The sequence below is a fragment of the Colias philodice genome, chromosome 25 (assembly GCF_061535455.1).
Source record: "Colias philodice isolate Cphi_HAF_F1 chromosome 25, ilColPhil1 Martin Lab GWU primary, whole genome shotgun sequence".
NCBI classification, from domain to species: domain Eukaryota; kingdom Metazoa; phylum Arthropoda; class Insecta; order Lepidoptera; family Pieridae; genus Colias; species Colias philodice.
This window is the reverse complement of record NC_143110.1, coordinates 2,758,861-2,782,500: the sequence shown is the minus strand read 5'-3', so window position 1 is coordinate 2,782,500 and position 23,640 is coordinate 2,758,861. Positions and strand designations below refer to the sequence as shown.

Here is a 23,640-nt window from a genome sequence, read left to right as displayed (position 1 = left end):
TATATTTAGTGATAATAATTAAGAACTTTATTTTATCAGTGAAAAAAATGAAACCAGACTAATTACTATAATATATTTAGTCCAACCAAAGATAGTACCTAGGTACTCTGTCTCACAAAATAAAGTCTACAAAACACTGATTTTCTTTTAAACAAAAACATACCATTTCACCATTATGAATTTTTACAGCCTTTTATATCTTGCACGAATTGTTTGATACACGTACCGCGAAGATTGCCTTCCGCCTCCGGGTTGGAGTCCGAGGGAATGTACTTTTTGAGGCACGACAAGAAATTCAAAATCGCCGTCACAATGCACATTACTTTTCCATCATCTTCTACAGATTCCTCTACATCATGCTTAAATCCTACCTCCTTGCAGATCGCGACTGAACAAATTGTCAGTCCCAACAAGAAAAAGATAATCTTACTCATTGTAATAATGTTTTATTAACGCGTTTGTTAATTGATAACTTACAGTGGAAATAACGTGAATTTATATAGAAAGCCCATTTAAAGGAATGTTGTATATTTTCCAAAAGAATTTTTCTATGGCACGTTTCAGTATTACTACATTTTAAACATTTTTCAAAAAACATTATGTAATAATAGTAGGAATTCATAGAATATTATCAATAGGCAATAGCACATCAATCGTAATTTTATAAAATTGAAATTCCCGCCTTAATATGTTAAGGGGGAAATTTTCGAGCAGGCTCTCTATATTTAAAAAGAACATAATACGTTTGGAATGTTATAAAATAATAAAAATAAAACACAATTTATCATTATTCCTGTTTGTAAACCTTTACAAGAACTTCTTATATAATAATATATGAACATGCTTTGATTCGAGTTGATTCTCAAAAATCAAAATAGTGATCAAATGAGTACTCCATTCTATACAATTTATCGGAAATAAATTTAAAAATCGCTTTTCTTTATGCTATATATCAATAGTTATTTCTTTGAATTTTTTTAATAATAATTACTATAGGTATAATATTAAATTAATATTTTTATTGGTACAAAAATAATATTGAATTGTCGACGGAAACAAGACAAGTTTTCCTGTAAACTTACTACCTATTTCCTTTTCCTTTTCACGAAAATCATTTTAATATTTTGATATTACTTGCTCTGTGTATTTTGATGGCATACGTTCTATCAAATTACTGTTTATTATTTAATATTTAATTTTAATTCATATAATGAATCCTATTTACAACTGGAAATTAGGCGATATTGCACTTGGAAGAATATGCAAGAAGTTATATGCTAAGGTTCAAGTTGTTAAAAATGAAGAAGGTTTATTTTATGACGAAAAAGGTTGTGTTTTGTTTACATTGTATAAATTTACTTTGTCTTCTAGGACAGTTAAAAAAATAATTAACTAGGCAGAATGTAGGTACTTGATCTGTGCAGAATGTATTTCATCAAGTAAAACTTGCTCGACTATCAAAAAGTTATTTATTTTTGTTTATTTTACTAACAGTCTCATAAACATTGCAAATGACAGTTCTAGGTATATCCCCGGATGGTGATGGGATAAAGATAACAAAAGAATTATGTTACTACGTAGAAATTATAAGAACAAAACAGAGGCTATGGCTTCCATACACAGGCATGTTCCTTGCTCAGCGCTCCAGACCTTTCTATGGTGCGAATAGATTGGAACCTAAGAAACCACAGGAAAAACCAGCAGCTCCACCAAGAAAGGTAAAAAGTGAATTTACTTATTAATATGTAAATACATACTTATACTTATTATAATCATGAGTATGTTCGTTGTTCTCCATAAAAATAATGCGAGGCGCGAGCGTAGTCAAGAGGCTGAAGCCAGTATTTAAAACTTTTAAGAATTTCAATACATAAAAGTAAAAATGTTAAACATTTGCTATTATAATCAACATTGTTAGGAATATTTTATTTGGTGTGTACCTGTTGCTAAGGTAAGTATATGTTGTAAAATATTTTTAATTTAGAATATGAATAGGTTTTTGAATAGGTCTGCATAAAATTTGAAATTAAATTAATTTACTTAATTTTTTAATTCTTATAATGGATTGAGGGAAGAGAGGCCTTCGGCCAGCAGTGGGACAGCCATGGCTCATAATAATAATAAAAATATAAGTAGTTATCTTTAGTATTGCCATACCATGATACTTATAATTTTTTTTTTACTTAAATACATATATGTACATATTTTTTTTACAGAGGAAATTAAAAGAAGACCACACTCTTCCCTTGAATGTGAAACCATCCAAATCTAAGGAGCCTGATCTGAACATTTCTTATGAGATCCGACAAATGCCATTAAAACAGGTATGAAATCTATTAATTTATTTATATTAACAAATCATAATCAAATTTTTACACTGCAAATGATGAGCCAAGTTATTTTATTACTGATAAATACTTAAATAATAAATATATATAATATTTTTAGAAAGACATAAGTAAGTAATATTACTCATAATTTTTGAAAATTACTTATAGCTACTTCCAAAATTATATTTTTACACAATAAAATCTTGATAAAATTATAATATCACTTATATTTTACAGAGTAAATATGAAAACGCCTTCAAAGAATTTGTAAGACGTGGCAAAGAGCAGCTGTTTGACGAATATTATTTCGCTCTAATAAACACTAGTGATGACACCCTGGATTACTTGCAAAATGTAGATGCAAGCACGGAGGATAAATTTGAGACTGTTATTAAGAATATTGTATCAGAGAAGGAAATAGAAAATTATTTGCATCAATGCTGGAGATATAATCATGTGTATAAACAGGTTGATAAGGAAGTTTCTGATAGTGTAAGTAAATTAATAATATTCCAAATATTATTTGGCTCAAAAATCTTAAAAATGGCCACAAAGCTTATTTTTAATACACTTTTATTGGTTTTACCCAAATGTTTGTAACAAAATTCTTTGACTAGATTTTGACCCACTTTAAACAGGCAGATTTAATTCAAATTTTGTGCACTTATTATGACGACGATTTTGGTTATTTTGAATCTTGCCAAAGATGTTTCACTTCTAACACATGCTAAGCACACACGCTCTTTTTGAAACTATTTTAATTAGTAGCTGTGTGCTCCTGTTGGTCTTAGCGTGATGATATAAAGCCTATAGCCTTCCTTGATAAATGGGCTATCAACGAAATATTTTTTTTATAATCGGACCAGTAGTAGGAGATTAGCGCCTTCAAACAAACAAACTTATAATATTCTTTATACATATTAGCAGTAATACTAAAATTTCATAAAATAGCTCCAAACACAATTATAACGAACGAGCACTCTCGAAGAAATCCTATATGGAGGAAACATAGCTGTAATATGTCTTTTGGTAGCAGGGCTTTTATATTCATGGGACCTTACTTATACAACAAAATGAACAAAATACTAAATATCTTTCCTATGACCAAGTTCCGTTGTAAAAAATTTGTTACAAATTGGCTATTTAATCTAAACTACTTAGAAACTGAAAACCTTGTTACCATAATTTCTTGATTAAAATATAAGTCATATCCTCCCACACACATATACACGTATGCATATACACACACTCTCAATATTTAAAATGGCAATTATTTGTTTAAAATATATATATTTCTTTTTTTGTTGTTTTGTTATGTAATATGATGAAAGAGATTGAGCCTCACAACACAGGGGATCCTAGTGTGGGGTTGAATGCAACATATGTAACAATATTATGTAAAAAAATTTTTGAAACAAATAAAGAAATTTTTATTTTTTATTTATTTATATAAGTATAGATTATTTATAATAATATGAACATGTTTTATAGCGTTCAGCAAGTAACCTGCCAGTCACAGTGCATACAACCTGGTGTCTAGTGTGCGGAGAAACTGACAGACTGCGAGAATGTGTGAACTGCCCTGCGTCCTTCCATACTGTGTGTAGACGGGAATGGCTTGTTTCTATTATACGTGAGTATAATTTCTATTTTTACACGCTTTATATTAGCTTCACCGGTAATCGGTATGTTTGTAACCGACTTCTTTGGGCGCGATTTTGACCCACTTTAAACGGCCAGATTTCGTTCAAACTTTGTAGATTTATTGAGGACCGATGACAATACACTAATTTGATAAAATTTTCTATTTTTTAGTTCGGTTTTCTATAAAAAACGTGTTTTATAGTTTTTTTAAACTATTATTATTTATTTATATTTATATTTATAAAGCATTTGAATGCTATAAAACTAAAATTACAAAGTTAATAGAAATTTTTATGCCCTGCGTCCTTCCATACTGTGTGTAGACGGGAGTGGCTTGTTTCTATTATACGTGAGTTAATTATAATGTCTATCTTAATATATATAAATCTCGTGTCACAATGTTTGTTCTCAATGGACTCCTAAACCACTTAACCGATTATAATAAAATTCGCACACCATGTGCAGTTCGATCCAACTTGAGAGATAGGATAGTTTAAACATGTAGGTACCACGGGCGAAGCCGGGGCGGACCGCTAGTTAATTTATATATGTATTTATAAAACAACTATAACCAAATCTAAGTAATTCATTTCAATTTAAATAAAAAAATGGTAGGTAATTACTTTATCAATAACATGCATTCAATAACTACATTTAAACATACATACATAATTACTTAATGTAATGTAATAAATGAAACTTCATAAATGATATCAGAAAAATCATATACGTTTTCAGACCGAAAAAATCCTCCCAAAAAGGAGAAAAAGCCAGTAACATTAGTTGAGAAGATTCTATCGAGCACTAGAACAATATGTTCCATACAAAAAGACAAGGAAAACCTGGAGATATGTCCTAGTTGCATGTGGGGACCTAAAGTTGGGTGAGTTGAGAAACTTAATTTTTAACGGGTTTAAAACGTGTTTTAATCTTTTAAATAAAGACAATATTTTGAATACTATAAGGAATGTAGCGGAAGATAGTAGGTTTATTAAGAATTTTAAACCAATTTAATAGCGCTTTAAATCCGTTAAAAATTATATTCCTAAACATGAAAAACGGCTATTTTCTGAATTGAGAATTGATTTGATAGTCTAAGAAACCTTATTTCACTTACAAGAAAATATATAAATAGCATCTAAGTATAGTTTGAATGGCTAAATACTCAATTTAGAAACCAGACTCAGTCTTTATATGATTAAATTTTTGCTTATAAACCTAAAACTAAAATATAACTTATTAAATTAATATTCATGAATATCTTCCAGGTATGATGATGTAGTATGGCACAAGTTAGGTTCCTGCCCATGGTGGCCGGCGAGGGTATTGACCCCGGGCGCTACCCCATCCTGTTTGTTGACGCGCTCACATACGCCGCACCAGTGGCCGCTCAAGTACTATGGTAATGTATACCTGCTTCGTTTTGAAATATGTAAAATGTTTATAAATGGGTTAAAAATAAATTTTTCATTTTAATAATAACAAATACATGGTCCTAATCGTATTTCACCGGTAAGTGGTAGATGGTATCTGAAATTTGAATTACTTGTCTAAGCAAGCAGGTCTTTGAAAAATACTATACCAATCCATTGACTAGTTCTTTAATTAAATGACATATAATTCAGGCAATTATGTAATTAAACAGTGCCATTTAATAAGCTTTCAACTACACCGCTGATTAAACTACATATTTACCTGTGAAATATAAATTATACTAGACAATATATTAAATTATTTAAAACGACTTAGTTATAAAATTAATAATATTTATTGTTTTTTACTTAACTATACTAATATTATAAAGCTGATGAGTTTGTTTGTTTGTTTGAACGCGCCAATCTCGGGAACTACTGGTCCGATTTGAAAAATTCTTTCAATGTATGATAGCTCATTTATCGAGGAAGGCTATAGGCTATACGGCAAACAGGAGTGGAGCCATGGGGGTGAAACCGCGCGGAGCAATATTTAATACATATTTAATTTTGTCAATACCAGGTACACTTAACTACTCCTGGGGAGACTCAGCACGAATGTGTCTTTTCCTTCCAAAGCATACAGCAGCACTACAATCTAGGGATGAAACTTTACGACAAGCCGTGTTGGACGCTTGTGATGATTATATATCTGTTTATCTCACTTAAATGTGATATTTTTATGAAAAAAAATTGGTTTGTACCAAGATTTTGTCAAAACATTTTTTTTTCTAATTTTTTTTCTATGTAAGTGATAAAAGGAATGTTCTATCACTTCTAGATAGATATTAAGTTGCTAAAATTTATATGGCTGATAATGAAAACAACAAAAAAGTATTACATATAAATATATCTATATATATAAAATTCAAAGGTGACTGATATATCTATCAACGCACAGCCCAAACCACTGGACGTATCGGGCTGAAATTTTGCATGCAGGTAGATGTTAGGACGTAGGCATCATCTTAGAAAGGATTTCCCGAAATTCTAGCGACGGAGAAAAACGGGGATGCACGTACAAAGTCGTGAGCGGAAGCTAGTATAAAATAAAAAATTTTGGGTTGTTGGCATAATTTTCAGCTTAGATTTTAAGTATTTTGTTTTTTAATCTATATTGTTCGTCCTTATTCAATAAGTACATTTCTAAAATAATCACTGTGATACTATTATAGGAAATAAGTTTTATATTTTGATCTTAATTTTGTTTTAGATAGAGAATAATTGTGAGCTTTAATTATGTTAAGTTTTATTATTTTAATTTCGACAGACTGATGTTATCGTTCGTTTGTTATCGTTATCGTTAAATCAAAAGCTAGTTAACTAAGAATATTAAGTATTAGAAATGTTGCGGTTTTTTTGAATAAAATTATTTTTCGTCACGCCTTTTGTTTTTTTTAACCTTACCTATAATGCTGAAAAGTGAAAATATTACCTAAGCAAATATTTATTTATTTATTTATTTTATCATTACATCAAATTACCATTACAGGCTTAACCTAATGCGGTATTGACTTACACTAAAAACATTACACAGAAAACTAAAACTAATAATAAAACAACTTAAACTAACGAACTAGATAGTAATCTAAGGAATAAATTAACACGATAATAATACAATAATTAATAGCTAATAATAAACAAAAGAACCTTTACTAATTCACCTAATGGGCACGTAAAAATGTCCACTTTGCCATGGACGTCATTGAGAATGCGTAGTGCTCGCACGAGAGGAGACTTCGCGAGCAGCATGGTTCGCGCCTGAGGGACGTAAAGTAGCGGCGTAAAGTACTTATATGTATAATAAGTCTTACTTTTTAAAGAGAATAGCTGTATGTATTATGGTTGGTAAGGTAACTAATCATAATTACCCCATAAAAGCAAAAGCAAAGCAAAGAACATTTTTGCTTATAATTTTTTTATTTATAGTTCTACGACAAAAAGTTATTGGACTAAAGTTGTAGAGAATTTAATTTGCAACAAATACATTAAATGCTAACAATGTTTTTTTATCAGATAAATAGTTTAAGAGTTAGAGCGTTTTCACATTATCCGATCCGATATCGGATATCGGACGCCGACAGCCGATATCCGATATCGGACACAATTCGCCCTTTCACCGTAGTAGACAGTTCACATTATCCGATAAAATCGTTCCGATATCATCGTGAGTGTTGCCAGAAATTTTTAGAGAAAACTAAACATTATTGCCAGTTAAGAAAAAAAAGGTATAATTATTATAAAAAATCAACTGATAAGTACATACAGTAAAAATAACTACGCTTTAAAAACCAACTTCAAAAAAAGAAAAGTAAAATGTAAAAAAGATTCGATATTATTAATAACTGCATATTATTTTAGATGTGCTATTTACTAAATAGTTTTGATATTGGTCATTTGTATAGTGTAAGTTAACACATTATAAATTAAATAAATTTATAGCAATACCTACTGGAACCTAGTATTATAAATAGTTTTAGTAATACATATTAGTAACTTTTAAAATCTATTAAATGTATTTTTAGCAAGACATACCTAGTCAACTTTTTCACTACATTATAAAAGTTCACCTATGAGAAATTTATTAAGTGATACAATCTTTGTTCACATTTTCTATTCTTTTTCTTATTACACTGTAATTTCCTAAAATAATATTGTCATCCGTTCTTATTTGTAATATGATTGTTGTAATTTCCTGTAAGTAAAGATACATAAATTATTTTACTGTTTAGAATTAAGATTTTTTAAACTATATGTATTCGTTGTTGGAAATTCAAAATAAAAATAAAATCGATGCGAAATCTCCTCCTTTTTTGAAGTCGGTTAAAAACAAAGCACTCAATGACAACAATACAATAAACAGCACAACCAACATCCGAGTAGCGAGGCAGAATGAGTTAAAACTAAGTTAAAATGATAGACAATAATGTTTTCGAAGATATATTTTAATACGGTAATTAAAATAGCTGCCGTATAAATCGTATTTTCAATGCCTATAAATACTTAAATGTATGTTTTCTTATTAAATAAAGGTTTCTTTTAATAGAAAGGGTTTTAGGTTAAAGCAAAGGTTTTTTTTAAGATTTAGCGGCTTTTAAAACTGAAACTACACAAACTAGTGCTTTTTTGCTGTTGGTATACTGCCTTTTCGAAAATTGAGTTGGCAACACTAAACATTATCGTCCGATAGTACCACTGGCATATCGGTGTCGGTATCCGATATCGGACCGGACAATTTAAAAGTCAGGTACATACATAAAATATCATACACTAGATATCCGCCCGCGGCTTCGCCCGCGTTTGCAAAGGAAAACCCGCATAGTTCCCGTTCCCGTGGGATTTCCGGGATAAAAACTATCCTATGTGTTAATCCAAGTTAACCTCTATATGTGTGCTAAATTTCATTGTATTCGGTTCAGTAGTTTTTACGTGAAAGAGTAACAAACATCCATACATACTTACAAACTTTCGCCTTTAAAATTTAAATTAGATAGATTTTACTTACCTCCGATATCGGATATCGGCTATCGGCGTCCGATATACGACATCGGATCGGATAATATGAAAACGCTCTAGTGTGTTGTTATTCGCTCTAAAGAACGTCATTGTATATCACCCTTTCCTTTCTAACACGTTAGAAATGCATAAAGAAGAAACAGGCCGACTAGTGACGCCAAAACTCGCGATAAAAAATTTTTAAACACGACCATAGAATAGAATAGATTATAGAACACGAGTCATTCAAAACTCCGCCATCGCATAAGTAACTGCTTATATTTTGTTGTGTTGGTGAAAACTTGTTTTTATCTTAAAGTGATTCGCTGAATATTAAAAGAAACGATGGGAGGGTAAGTAATTATTGATTATACATGTATACTAAATTTATTATATAATAGTTCTGTTAATTTTCACTAAAAATCGGTCTGTAACTATCAGCATGTTCAATGGCTAACGCGTGATGACGCTTTTCTTGTCGTCATATTTCAGCCAGAAATGGATAAAAAGTCAAGTTGATGGAGAGTTAGATCAACCGTGAAACTAATTAGTTTTGATACCTATATGTATTTCATTGGTAGCATTATATTGCTTTCAAAAACATGAAAATATGTAGTGAAATATAATACGTTAATGTATGTTATGTATGTAGTTATATGTAGTATCATACCGGAAGCCGGTTACGTCAACAGCATACGTATGATAGCCATGAGAGGCCATGAGTATATTTTAATCAAAGATAGCCATGTTTTTGTGTTTCTGGGATGCTACCTAAGTATGGATACGCCTCAGGAATATTTTTGTATGCATTAAAATTATAAATTATTTTTTATTCGCACTTTTTTCGTTATCGGTTTTTCTTTTGGTTTTTGTATTGAGCTATTTTTTTTTAATTCAAAAGAGTAACATGTTTGCACTTTATTTTGTTTTTTTTTATATAAAAAGACAACGACAATCTCGGGGACGACGTGGAAGTGGAGCGACTACGCGCGGGGTTCGAGGTGGTGCTGGCCTTGGTGCTCATAGGCCTTCAGTTTCTGACTCGTAATTGCGTCTTATTTTTACTAACAAAATTCTTATTAATTTATTATTAATTATGAACAAAATATTTTAAACAATCAATTTAAATTTGTATGCATTTAAATTATAAATTATTTTTTATTCGCACTTTTTTCGTTATCGGTTTTTCTTTTGGTTTTTGTATTGAGCTATTTTTTTTAATTCAAAAGAGTAACATGTTTGCACTTTATTTTGTTTTTTTTATATAAAAAGACAACGACAATCTCGGGGACGACGTGGAAGTGGAGCGACTACGCGCGGGGTTCGAGGTGGTGCTGGCCTTGGTGCTCATAGGCCTTCAGTTTCTGACTCGTAATTGCGTCTTATTTTTACTAACAAAATTCTTATTAATTTATTATTAATAATGAACAAAGTATTTTAAACAATCAATTTAAATTTTAGTGTAACTAGTGGAGCATTGCATAGCTTTGACGAGGTCCAAGCTATGGAAAGTCCACTGCACAATATGACGAGAAGGAGGAGGAAACTACCGCCAGTGAAGACAGTACCTGAAGGGTAAATTAATGTTAAATTATAGTCCTTCCAACCCTTATGGTCGTCCTTCCAAGAAATGGGCGCCTCCCCCTTCAAGAGTAAAGAGCCTCTGATGTGCTCGGCTCCACCATCTCCGGCTCTGTTATTATACAGTAATTTTTTAAATTTTCAAATGCAATTATGTAGTTATTATCTGTAACAATTAACATCGAATACTTATATTTGCAGGAATGTTAAAAGTGGTGGGAGCGGGCAGTCAACTCTGCAAATTACCCCTGTAAAGAGACCTGCGTAAGTTTTCATTTCTTTTATTTGTTACTAAAGTTTTATTTATGAAAAAAAAATATTTACAATAACACTGCTCTTTTTGTTGTTACAGAAATAATGACTCTACTGGTAAGGGCGAGGAGGTTCCGGCTTCGAGGCGGTGCATGTAAGTTCAAAAATGAGCAAAATTATATTTTTAGTTATTGCGATACCGATACTGATTTTCTTATTTTCTAAGGTTTCCACCAGCTTCATCAGCTTCCAGGGCTTCATCTTCACCATCAGCCGTCAGGGCTCGTCCTTCAAGGGACCTGAATAATTATGGTAAGTAAATATTTAAAAATTATGGACATCATCTGTTTACATAGGTAAAACAGACTACAGTATATTATTATTATTTACATAGGCAGTGAAGAGGATGCTGACAGTGATGATGAAGATGAAGATTTAGTTCAGCCAGTACAGATGCCTAGGAGGGCTGAAAGACTTTTTATGCCTGAGGTAGAGACTGAGGTGCCACCGATAATTAATGCAAACATAGGCTTTGAGTGGCCACCTCAACTTTCCTCAGGCCTGCAGCCCCAACCTAGCGCCCAGCCCAAGCCCGAACCCAACACCGAGCCCGAACCCAACACCGAGCCCGAACCCAACACCGAGCCCGAACCCAACGCCGAGCCCGAACCCAACGCCGAGCCCGAACCCAACGCCGAGCCCGAACCCAGCGCCGACGTCGAAACCATCGCCGAACCATTCAATAAATTTGATTTTAGGTGGAGAGGGTTTCCAGAATCTCAAATTCCTCCTGAATTGAGAAAGGAACCTTTCTCCGAGATTAATTGTGGTCCCACAGTTCCATTGACGAGCCCATATGAGGCATTTACTGCTATATGGGATCGCCAAATAATGGAGCACATTTCAGTGGAGACAAATAGATATGCTCAGCAAGAGGTAACGGCCAAGATTGATCAGGGCCTACTTTCGCCAAAGAGTCGTATCACGAAATGGCGGGATACGAATCCAGATGAGCTGTACGTGTATTTCGCAATAGTCCTAGCGACTGGGATTATTGTGAAATCACGTGTAGACTCATACTGGGATAAAGCCCAGGGTTTACTATCTTCTCCTGGGTTTTCGGCAATGATGAGCTTTGACCGTTACTACCTGCTTTCTAAATGTCTCCACTTCTGTAATAATGATGACTGCAACCCAGACACAATGACGCGATCGGAGGCAAAGCTTTTTAAGGTGCGTCCTATTACAGACCATCTTAACAAGCGGTTCCAACAGTTATATATTTTATCACAAAATATTGCATTAGACGAAAGTTTGACACAGTGGAAGGGTTGGTTAGATATTAATCAATTCATCCGAAATAAAGCAGCCACAGTCGGAATCAAAACCTACGAGGTTTGTGAGTCCCAGACTGGCTACTTGTGGCGGTTTGAAGTGCACGTAGGGCATGACGAATCTCCACGAGATGGTCCTTTGTCTGGGGAAGTGCCGGCACTTGTGCTTAAACTTCTCAATGGTCTTGAGCACAAGGGCCACACGATTTGGATGGATAACTTTTATAACTCTCCTGCGCTTGCGCGAGAGTTAAAGGTACGGGGGTTTGACTGTGCCGGTACTCTCCGCTTGAACCGTCAGTTTGTTCCCACTGAACTGGCTTATCTGACCAAGGAAGCTTTGGCTGTAGGTCAAGTTCGTGGCTGCACTTCAGGCGATGTGGATCTGGTGGTATGGCGAGATAAGAACCTCGTTTCTCTTATCTCGACGTACCATGGGTTAGCAACGGTAAAGTGTGGCGACGTACTAAAGCCTTCAATAGTACCCGATTACAATGTGTGCATGGGTGGTGTTGATCGCAAAGATCAAATGCTTGCCATGTACCCACTAGAAAGGCAGCGTAATCGGGTGTGGTACAAAAAGTTTTTTAGACGACTGTTTAATGTTAGTGTCCTGAATTCGTTCATACTCCTCCGCACACAGCAACCTATTACCCACCGAAAGTTCCGTGAAACTTTGGTAAGGGAATTGGTCGCAAAACACAAGCCACCTTCACCCTCAGCAGGTACAGCTAGACTAGTGGGACACTTTCCGGCTCAGTATGACTTTCTGGCCGGAAAGCACGAACGCCTGCGCAGATTTTGCGTTGTATGTAAAAAACGTACAACTGCATATTGCAGGCAGTGCAACGTTCCACTGTGCGTGTTTACCTGCTTTGAGCCACACCACTCTTAACAGTTACACATCACACAAACACTACCTATACGCACAGCTACTCAGGACACACAGGACTCTGAAACGCTTTTTGTCGCCAGTTCAGTGGGAACCAAAGAATATTCGTCCAAATCGTGGAACAATAAGACAATTAAGGCTGTATATTTATTTATGTATTCGTAAGTAATATTTTTACGTATTTAATTCTTAATAATAATTTACGTAGGTTTCATTTTTATTAAAAATATATATCTAAGTATGTATCTATATTTAATATTATTGGCAATATTTTGGGTAAAATATATTATTGTAGTTCCCACGGTTGCGTCATTCTTTCGGATTACAGTCGTCATTATATTTTGAGAGTGCTGCTAACTCTTGTTTTCTACAAGCAATATCCCACGAAATCAGGACTACATTTGATCTTATCATTAACTATGACTGCAATATTCATTTTTTGTATGAGCAAATACTTATGAAAGTACTGATACTAAATGTGTAAATATCAACTACTCAAATGCAGTGTAAATTTATCCAAAAAACGTTAGATTTAGCATTGAAATCATTTTGTTGGCAGCTCTCTGTTTAGTATTTTGGTATATGAGGGTTTTTTAAAAAAACTTACTGCTACATTACCGGAATGTGACCAGAATAGATAAAATGTTCTGAATGTACGTTAGTAAAAAAACAAAGACTATACTCATAAGAACCATACCTTGAAAATATTATGTTTTACGAAAAGTCGTCTCCATTCTTTTATAACTTCTCAGGTACCAAAATGAACCATTTTTTGTTACTTTTAACAACTTACATCTTGAAATATTTCTTAGAACTGTACTGTTCCGTTGATTTGTTTTGATGCTTTAATCTATTTTAATCTTAGAAAATGTCTAAAAGTTCCGTTAGTTGCTATATATTTTTACATATATAATATTATAGTGCTGCGATACTTTTGTAATACAGTTTATAAGCTAAAGTTTCTAATAAACAAAACATCTTTGTCCATATTGGCATAAGTCAATTAAAATTAGGATGAAATATTGTACCCACTTTTGAGGACTCATGCTTACTTTGTGACTATATTAAGATACTGTGTTGTGTAAAAAATATGTATGGTGGCACTTGAATTTAAGTTGTATTTTAAACCTAATGTCATAAGTTGTAAATAAAATATTTTAATTACTTCCACAACATAAGTGATGTAGGCGGTGTCGTCTCCATACCTAGTAGTATGTAGTATCTCAATGTAAGAAATAGGTATTATTTTGATCTTATGTTATTAATTGTTACTAACAAAATGAGTCCTGGTTACTTGAATAAATGAATGAATTATTATTAATTTTGTTTTGAGTTGTGAGCTTTAATAGTATGTTAAGTTTTATTATTTTAATTTCGACAGACTGGTGTTATCGTTTTAAATCAAAAGCAACATTCATTATAATATCTTTAGATAGCTAGCTATCTATATATTTATTGTGTTTTTTTTAATAAAATTATTTTTCGTCACGCTTTTTGTTTTTTTTAACCTTACCTATAATGCTGAATAAGAAAATATTATCTAAGCAAATATAATAAATCTTACTTATTACAAAGAGAATAACTGTTTTATGGTTAGTAAGGTCTTGGTAAGGTAACTATAGTAGAGCCATTTTAATAGGCAATAATTGACAGTTCAACAAAATTCAACAAAGTAACCTAGTAACGACGACATAGAATAATACAGTACCTACTCCAAAATTAATAATGCGCATGCAAATCTTCGCTTATTGTCGTATTTCCAAAAACACCCGAATCATTGAATCGTAAGAGACCTAAACAATGCACATGCATTTTACACCTTGTTTAAAAGAAATAGAAGACAATTCACGGTCATACACAATGGAAAACAATTCGGGCGGCAGCCTGTCAGTTAAAAATCTCAAAAATCCGTCAGTCGTCCTTATCACTTTAAAAGTATTACAAAATTTTCCAAGTAAATCAATCCAACAAAGATATTACCTATTATCTTCGCAATCGTGGGGTTATCCTCGCTATTTACTTAAAAGCTGCTATTTATCAAAACAAAATCGTTACTTACAAATCAATATTAATATCTAGTTACGCATCCACCCCAACCCTCTGTATTAGGTTGAGCAATAGCCTTCCGCTGGCCTCAGCAAGACCACCGGAGAGTTCTTGCAATTTAGCATAAGCATTGCAGTTATTGAAAAACATTTTTTGTTTCGCAATATTGTATCGATGGTACCATGTATGTAATTCTGGGCATTAACATTTGTGACTCCAAATCGTCCACTTGTTATAGTTAAGTAATTAAATAAGTTTAATTTTAATTTTATTTTATTTCTTTTAAAAAAAAGTCAAATCGCTCCCGCAAAGTTTAACTGGCGCAGCCGGTAGGATAGCCATTTATGGTCTGCATTTCTAGAGGTCTTCAAAATTAGCCCTAGAACATTGCTATAAAGGCCGTGCTATCCTAAAAGAACCGAATTATAAATTTGTTAAACGACCACGACGAGGACATGGGATCGGCGATCGGTTGGTGAGTAAAACTTTTTGCCATCCTTTCTTATATTCCTATATCCTTTTTACGAGAGTGTAATTTTGACTTTTAATTATTTTTAACTGTTATTTTGGGATTGAACGTCTCTCATTATAACGGATCTGGTTTTAATATGAAATTCTATTAAATCAGTAATTAGTTAGAACTTATACAATATAAGAAATATCGTATATAATTCTAAGAATTGTCTTGCATAAAACTCTGCACAGACTAATTAGCTATAGAGTGAACTTAAATAAAAGTTTTACATAAGAAAAGTAAATGATTTTTGCATAAAGAAATATTAATATTAATTGAATTAATTGATCTCAAAATTGATCGTAATTCAATTTATAATTTTTATATTTTATATATGTGATTTTATACTATTTCAAGTTTTAATTTTTATAGTAATTGGTAACATATAATTTTTTTTTGTGCTATATTTTAAGAATTTTTATTATATTGTGTTTTTAATTGATTTCTGTGTGTGTGTGATTTTTATATTTCGAAATTATTGTAATTGGTTAAAGACTTCAGAACTTTAATTACTCTGTACTTATTTAACATGGAACGCGAAATCCAAAGCGTAAACGTAATAACTTATTCCGAGTGATATGTTAAAGCTTATTCCCCTTTTTGGTGGAGACAAAAGAATTTTGAATCTATTCTTTCGAAAATGTGAATATATAATTAATAAATTTAGAGGGCATGAGGAGCAGAATATTTACGTTTTACATGCCATAACTAGTAGATTAATAGGCGATGCCGCCGTGTTATTATCCGAGCGCGAAGATATTAATACTTGGCCGGCGCTAAAAGAATTACTAGAACAACATTTTGGGGATCCGCGTAGTGAGGATTGCATAAAAATCTCGCTCGAGTCCTGCAAAATAAAATCCGGCGAAAGTTATCTTGAATTTTGTAATAGGATACAGAATATTAGATCGTTACTAATATCGAAGGTTAATTTATCAGTAGATACGGAAATTAAACGCGCGAAAATTGCGATTTATAATCATACAGCCCTGAACGTTTTCTTGTATAATTTGCCCGAAAGCATGGTGCGTATTGTGAGACTAAAATCACCTAATACTTTGGAACAGGCTCTAGAAATTGTTTTAGAAGAAGTTAACTTTCACGAGCAGTACCAGTCGCGCAATCGTATCCACAATAATACAACGGTGCCGAAACAAACGCCTAACGTTACGGTGCCCCAATTCTTACAAAATCCTCAACAAAGATTTAATTTTGGGATACCAAATGTACCTCCAAAATTTGGTTTTAAATTTATACCCCAACAACCGTTTAATAAAAATCCACAATTTGGTTATAAGCCACCGTTTAATAAAAACCCACAGTTCGGGTATAGGCCTTCATTCAATCAAAATCCACAATTTGGTTATAGGCCTACATTTAATCAAAATCCACAACTTGGTTATAGGCCCCCTCAAACTTTTGGTATGAAGCCACAGCATTTCGGTCAAGGACCTCCTCAAAATAACCGCTTTGAGTCTACTGACGTTTCCATGAGGACGGCACCCCCTCGACCACAAATAACTCAGCAAGGTTTTAGACTGAATGAAACCGACATACATAATGACAATTTGCTATATGACAATTATTACTATGACTATAATCCTTACGACTATACGAATTGAATGCACTATACATGCTTCCTGAATCTGTGTTCCCCGATGAGTACAATATGGAGGTCTTCAAGAGGAGAGTGAACAGGTACATTCTAGGGCAGCGCGCTCCATCTTAGGCCACATCTCAGCTTACCATCAGGCGAGATCGTGGCCAAGCGCTCCCCTATTGTACTGTAAAAAAAAAAAAAAAATTACGAATACGATGAGAATGATATTTATATACCCACTGACGATACTGAAGACATTAATGTGCCTCCATCTGATGAAGAAAATTTTCAAACAGAAGCCTCTACAAAGGAGAAATCATAGAATTAAATTGCGATCCAAATCTGAAATTGCCACACATTTATATTCCTGAAATTAATTCCAAATTTATGATTGATACTGGGAGCACGCGATCATTTATTAGCCCCCGAATTGCCTATCAATATTTTCCGAATTTCATAAAATATGAACCCTTCAAAGTTATAAACACCCATGCATCCAGTCAACATGACGAAGTTATAGAAATCCCGCTTTTTCCAACGTTAAATACCCCTGACGACCACAAATTTCATTTGTATGACGTAGACGAACGCTATGACGGACTTATTGGTAATGACCTACTAAAAAAAATAGACGCAATAGTTGACCTGAAACATTTGTTACTGAGAACCAGGAACACAGACATCCCCATCATTAATAATAACTTAGATTATATTATCCACTTGCCACCCCGATGTGAACAGAAGGTAAAAATTCCTACCGACCTTCACTCAGGTGTTGCAGTAATCGACTTTAAAGAATTTAAACCCGGAGTAAGAATGCCCTCAGCACTAGTTAACTGTAATAATGGCTATGCGACAACAATAATCCAGAATAGCGTAGAATCACCCATGACTCTGAAAATTAACGAACCTCTTCAAACATCAGACCCTTCCGATTGTAACTTTGTACATAACGACAAACACAACGACAACGAAGATGACGAATTACTCAAAAAATAATTTATCAAAGCTGAGACTTGACCACACTAGCGAAATAGAGCGTAATAAGATATTCGCCCTCTGTCACGAATATAGGGACATATTTTATTGCGAACAAATCCCATTAAGTTTTACAAACGAAGTTAAACATAAAATTAATACCAAAAACGAAGACCCGATTTTTGTTAGACCGTATAGACAGGCTCCTGCGCAAGCAGATGAAATTAATAGACAAGTCGAAAAATTACTTCAAGACAATGTAATACGAGAATCACATTCCCCGTGGAATGCTCCAGTTCATTTAGTTCCGAAGAAGCGCGATGCTTCCGGATTAGTTAAATGGCGTATGGTAGTTGATTATCGAAGGCTTAATGACGTGACTGTTGACGACCGTTATCCACTTCCTAATATTACTGACTTACTGGACAAACTTGGTAAGAGCCTCTACTTCACTATACTTGATTTAGCAAGTGGTTATCATCAGATTGAGGTAGACGAGCGAGACATTAAGAAAACAGCCTTCAGCACTCAGTATGGACACTATGAATTCCTTAGAATGCCATTTGGCCTAAAAACAGCTCCTGCTACATTCCAGAGAGCAATGGACAATATATTAAGAGGGCTACAGGGAATACATTGCATGGTCTACTTGGATGACGTAATTGTATTCTCCTCTAGCTTAGATGAACATATATTAAAATTAAGAACCATTTTTGACCGACTCAGACAGACAAACTTAAAGGTACAACTAGACAAATCTGAATTTTTACGAAAAGAAGTAATTTACCTCGGACATACTATTACTAAAGACGGACTGAAACCTAATGACGATAAAATTACTGCGGTACTTAATTACCCGATACCCAAAACAACTACTGAGATCAAATCCTTCCTTGGTCTTATAGGATACTATAGACGGTTTATTTAAGATTTTGCACATGTAACGAAGCCCTTAACATCTTGCCTGAAAAAACGGAATAAAATCATTTTAGATAAAAATTACATAGACGCATTCAATAGATGTAAGGAACTCTTAACGAATGCACCACTTTTGCAATACCCAGACTTTGAAAAACCTTTTATCTTAACGACTGATGCTAACTAATGTTGCGTTAGGGGCAGTATTATCACAGGGCCCCATTGGAGGCGATAAACCCGTTGCATATGCAAGCCGCACCTTAAGTGACACCGAATCACGCTATAGCACCATAGAACGCGAGTGTCTAGCCATTGTTTGGGCTATTAAACATTTTAGGCCTTATCTTTATGGTAAGAAATTTATGATATATACAGATCACAAACCTTTATCATGGCTTAACTCTCAAAAGGATACAAGTAGTAAACTGACTCGTTGGCGACTTCGACTCCAAGACTATGATTATGAAATAGTTTATAAGAAAGGGAAGCAAAATCTAAACGCGGATGCTTTGTCTAGAATTAGGGTTAACGCTACGCATTCCGATAACGAAAACGAATCTATGGTTGTTAATATAGGCGATAGAGACAATAGGCCAAGAACGCGTAACGACTCTAGTACAATTACTATATCAGAACGCGATTCTAGTGAAACGATATCTATTCCCGACTCTGAAACTCTATCGGCGATGAGTTCTCCTAGAACATGTGACTACCCAGTCAGGTCACCATCTGTAACGTCGAAATCGGATACAGTTCATTCAGCTAATATTGTAGAATCGTCCGGTATACCTATATTATATGAAGCAATAGACACAAAACCAAATCAAATTTTAGTATATACGTGGTTTAAGAACGAAATGCAAGTTCACGACCTTTCACGTGAAAAGCAAAAGGTTTTAGAAGTTTTCTTGCCTACTAATAACCCGGATGTAGTAAAACAATTTTTAAAAGAGTATATTAAACCAAAGGTTAAGTATTTCATTTATTTCGAAGATGATGAACATCGCAAACAGTTCACTAGCATTGTCATAGAATTATTTAGAAAGGATACAGTATTGTTATTTGAATGTACGGAGCGTGTAGTTTTTATAGAAGATGAGAAGGAACAAAAGGCTATTATAATAAAGCACCATCAAGGCAAAACGTGTCACCGCGGTATTAAAGAGACTCTAGCAAGTATACGTAGAAATTATTTTTGGCACAATATGCAGGAAACTATTTCAGCCCTTATTAATGCTTGTGAAACGTGTTCTAAAATGAAGTATGATCGTAATCCCTTTAAACCCATTTTACAGTTAACTCAAACACAAGACGCGCCTTTCCAAGAAATATTTATTGATAGTTTTCAGATAGAAGGAAATTATTACTTAACTATTATCGACGCATTTAGTAAGTTAGGTCAAGCCATTCCAATAGACAATAGATCAACGGCAGAGGTAGTGCGTGCACTCATGAAGTATTTTTCGTTTTACGGCACTCCTAGAAAGATTAGTTCAGATCCCGGTAGTGAATTTAACAACGAGCTAATTGGAGGGTGGTTTGGTAATAATTCACTGTCGGTAGTTCTAACAGTTTTTAATAAACCAGTCAGACTCCACACTCGTTGTTTCATTGACGTTCCATTGGCGACGAGTCGGAACTACGCGTGACGTGAGTAAAGTGTTGTGAACATGCCTATAGGGAAATTGGAGCCGTTTGATGTTAACTCCAAACAATGGCCAGCATATATTCGCCGAGTGAGACAATTCTTATTGTTGAACGAAATCAGAAATGAATTGCAAGTGCCATTACTAATTACTGTTGTGGGAGAGACAACATATGCACTAATGTGCGATTTATGTTCGCCGGAGCATCCCGAATCAAAGTCGTTTGAAGAGCTCGTTGACCTCGTGAGACAACACCTAGAACCACAGCGTTCTGAGATAGCCGAGCGCCATGTTTTTCGCTTACGTCGACAACTCGTCGGCGAGCCGCTCACAGAATATTTACATAATTTAAAACATTTGGCGACTACGTGCAATTTCGGCAGCAATTTAGAAGAGAATTTACGTGACCAGTTCGTTTCTGGATTGGCGAGTGAGGCGATGCGATCGCGAATTTTTGCCGAAAAAGACATAAATTATAAACAGGCCGTGGAGCTGGCTCTGGCCTTGGAGGCGGCGGAACGACACGCAGAGGTGAGCGCAGCCCCGAGCGCAGCAGGCGTGGGCGGCGGCAGCGGCTCGGCGGCGGGCGAAGGCCTGCACCAGGCGAGCGTACGGCGCTCGCAGCTTCGCGGGGCCGCGCGCCCGCCCGCGCAGCACGGCGGCGGCGGGAGCGGCGCGGGCGGCGGGGCCGGCGGCACCGGCCGCTGCTGGCGGTGTGGGAGGCCGCACCGGCCGGATAAGTGCCGGTTTGCTAATTATAATTGCGATGAGTGTGGTGTGCGTGGCCATTTAAAAAATATGTGTAAATCAGTGAGTGGCAAAGGGCGGGCGAACGCCCGACATAATTACGTGAGTGACGATGAGCGAGACGAGGAATTTTTCAACATCCAAGTGGACGGTACAGGTGACCAACCTTATTTAGTTATGGTTAAAGTGGATGGACGTCCAATCGAGTTCGAAGTCGATACCGGCAGCCGAATTTCGACCATAAGCGAAGATTTTTTTAGGCGTAATTTTTGTAATAAAACTGTATTATCTAATAATATAAACATACGCAGTTATGTCGGTTCGACGATAAACTCGCTTGGATTTATTAATGTAAATGTAACCCTCGGTAAGGTCTCCGTGTATAATTGTAAACTGTATGTAATTAAGAACGGGGGACGTCCTTTGTTAGGCAGAGAGTGGGTACGCGCTCTTGGAGTTAAAAATATAGCCATAGATTTACAGGAAATTAATGTGGATGTAAAGAGCGATCCATTTGTGAGTCAATTAATGTGTGAATTTCCGGAGGTGTTTACGGATAAGTTAGGAACTTGTAAAAAAACAATAACGTTATATGTAAAGGATGAGAAGCCCGTATACGTGCGCGCGCGACCCGTGCCGTTAGCACTGCGCGCTCGCGTTGAGAGCGAGCTGGCGCGGTTAGAGCGAGAGGGAATTATTTACCGTGTTGAGTCATCCGATTATGGGACGCCGATAGTACCCGTGGTTAAAGAATGCGGCGATATAAGAATTTGCGGTGATTATAAAATTACTATAAATCCGATTCTTAAGCGTGATCCATATCCACTTCCTCGGATCGAGGAGTTGTTCGCTTCACTGAGTGGGGGAGAAGAGTATTCAAAAATTGATTTAAAACATAGTTATCAACAATGCTTGTTATCGAATGATTCACAGCGTTATACGGCTATAACTACGCACGTCGGTACATTTGTATATCGTCGCACGCCATTCGGTTTGTCGTGTATCCCGGAGAAGTTTCAAAAGATCATGGAGGAAACCCTTCGGGGTGTTCCAAATACCGTTGTATTCTTGGACGACGTCTGTGTTACCGGGGTGGATAGGAAAAGTCATTTAAGAAATTTACGTACAGTATTAGAACGGTTACGGGCTATGGGTTTTACTGTTAAATTTGAAAAATGCAGTTTTTTACAAAAAAGTGTAAAATATTTAGGTTTTATCATCGATAAAACAGGATTACGTCCCGATCCAAATAAACTAGCCGCTATTACAGAGGCCCCGAGGCCCCAGAATATTACACAATTAAAAAGTTTTTTAGGAATGTTAAATTATTATGGGAAATTCATTGCAAATTTAAGCATTATGTTACAACCCTTGCATGCACTTTTAAAAAAAGACATCGATTGGACATGGGATTCGAGATGTGAGGAGGCTTTTATTGCAGCTAAAAATGCTCTTACCTGTGATAAAGTATTAGCGCATTATGAAGACGGTCGGGAACTCATGTTGTCAGTGGACAGCAGTGCGTATGGGGTGGGCGCGGTCCTGGCGCATCGCTACTCAGACGGGAGTGAGCGCCCTATCAGCTGTGTTTCACGGTCGCTCAATTCGGCGGAGCGGAATTATAGTCAGTTAGACAAGGAGGCGCTCGCGATTTATTTTGGGGTAATTAAACACCATCAATACTTGTATGGGAGATCGTTCATATTGCGTACCGATCATCAACCCTTATCACATATTTTCGGTAAAAAGGGTGGAATACCACAAACAGCTGCAAGCCGCTTACAAAGGTGGGCCGTGCGTTTATCAGCCTATGACTTCAAGGTAGAATTTGTGAGATCTTGTGAGAACGGTCCCGCGGATGCGTTGTCTCGTCTGCCCCTTCCGTGTGAGCGGAGCCCCACGGAAGCGTTAAGTTATGTAGATTTAGTTAAAGATTCATTGCCTGTAAGTTTTAAAGATATTGCGGCGGAGACATATAAAGATAAATTATTATGTAAAATCAAAGGATATGTTTTGTTTGGATGGCCGGCTCGCGCCAGCTGTGAGGAGGAGCAGGCTTATTTCGCACGTAAGGACGAAATCATACACGAATTGGGGTGTCTGATCTTTAAATACAGGCTTGTTGTTCCACCTCCGCTACGCGCGAGGGTCCTGGAGGAAATTCACCAAGGACATTTAGGAGTGAACAAAA

The 23,640-nt window shown here is 35.2% G+C and overlaps 1 protein-coding gene across 2 annotated transcripts; it reads left to right on the top strand.

Annotated features, from left to right (window-relative positions):
* Positions 1–316: 316 nt before the first annotated feature.
* On the top strand, positions 317–6,346 carry LOC149477244 (uncharacterized). Of its 2 annotated transcripts, none has more exons than XM_089710800.1 (8): positions 317–443; positions 1,519–1,718; positions 2,217–2,324; positions 2,568–2,822; positions 3,822–3,963; positions 4,713–4,857; positions 5,243–5,376; positions 5,970–6,335. In XM_089710800.1, exons 2-8 carry the CDS (start codon positions 1,626–1,628, stop codon positions 6,113–6,115), a joined length of 1,023 nt encoding a protein of 340 aa, XP_089566926.1. In that variant the 5' UTR covers positions 317–443; positions 1,519–1,625; the 3' UTR covers positions 6,116–6,335. The 2 variants fall into 2 exon arrangements, with proteins under 2 accessions (XP_089566926.1, XP_089566925.1); XM_089710799.1 differs by lacking the exon at positions 317–443 and adding an exon at positions 1,176–1,328 and having other exon boundaries at positions 5,970–6,346.
* Positions 6,347–23,640: the final 17,294 nt, after the last annotated feature.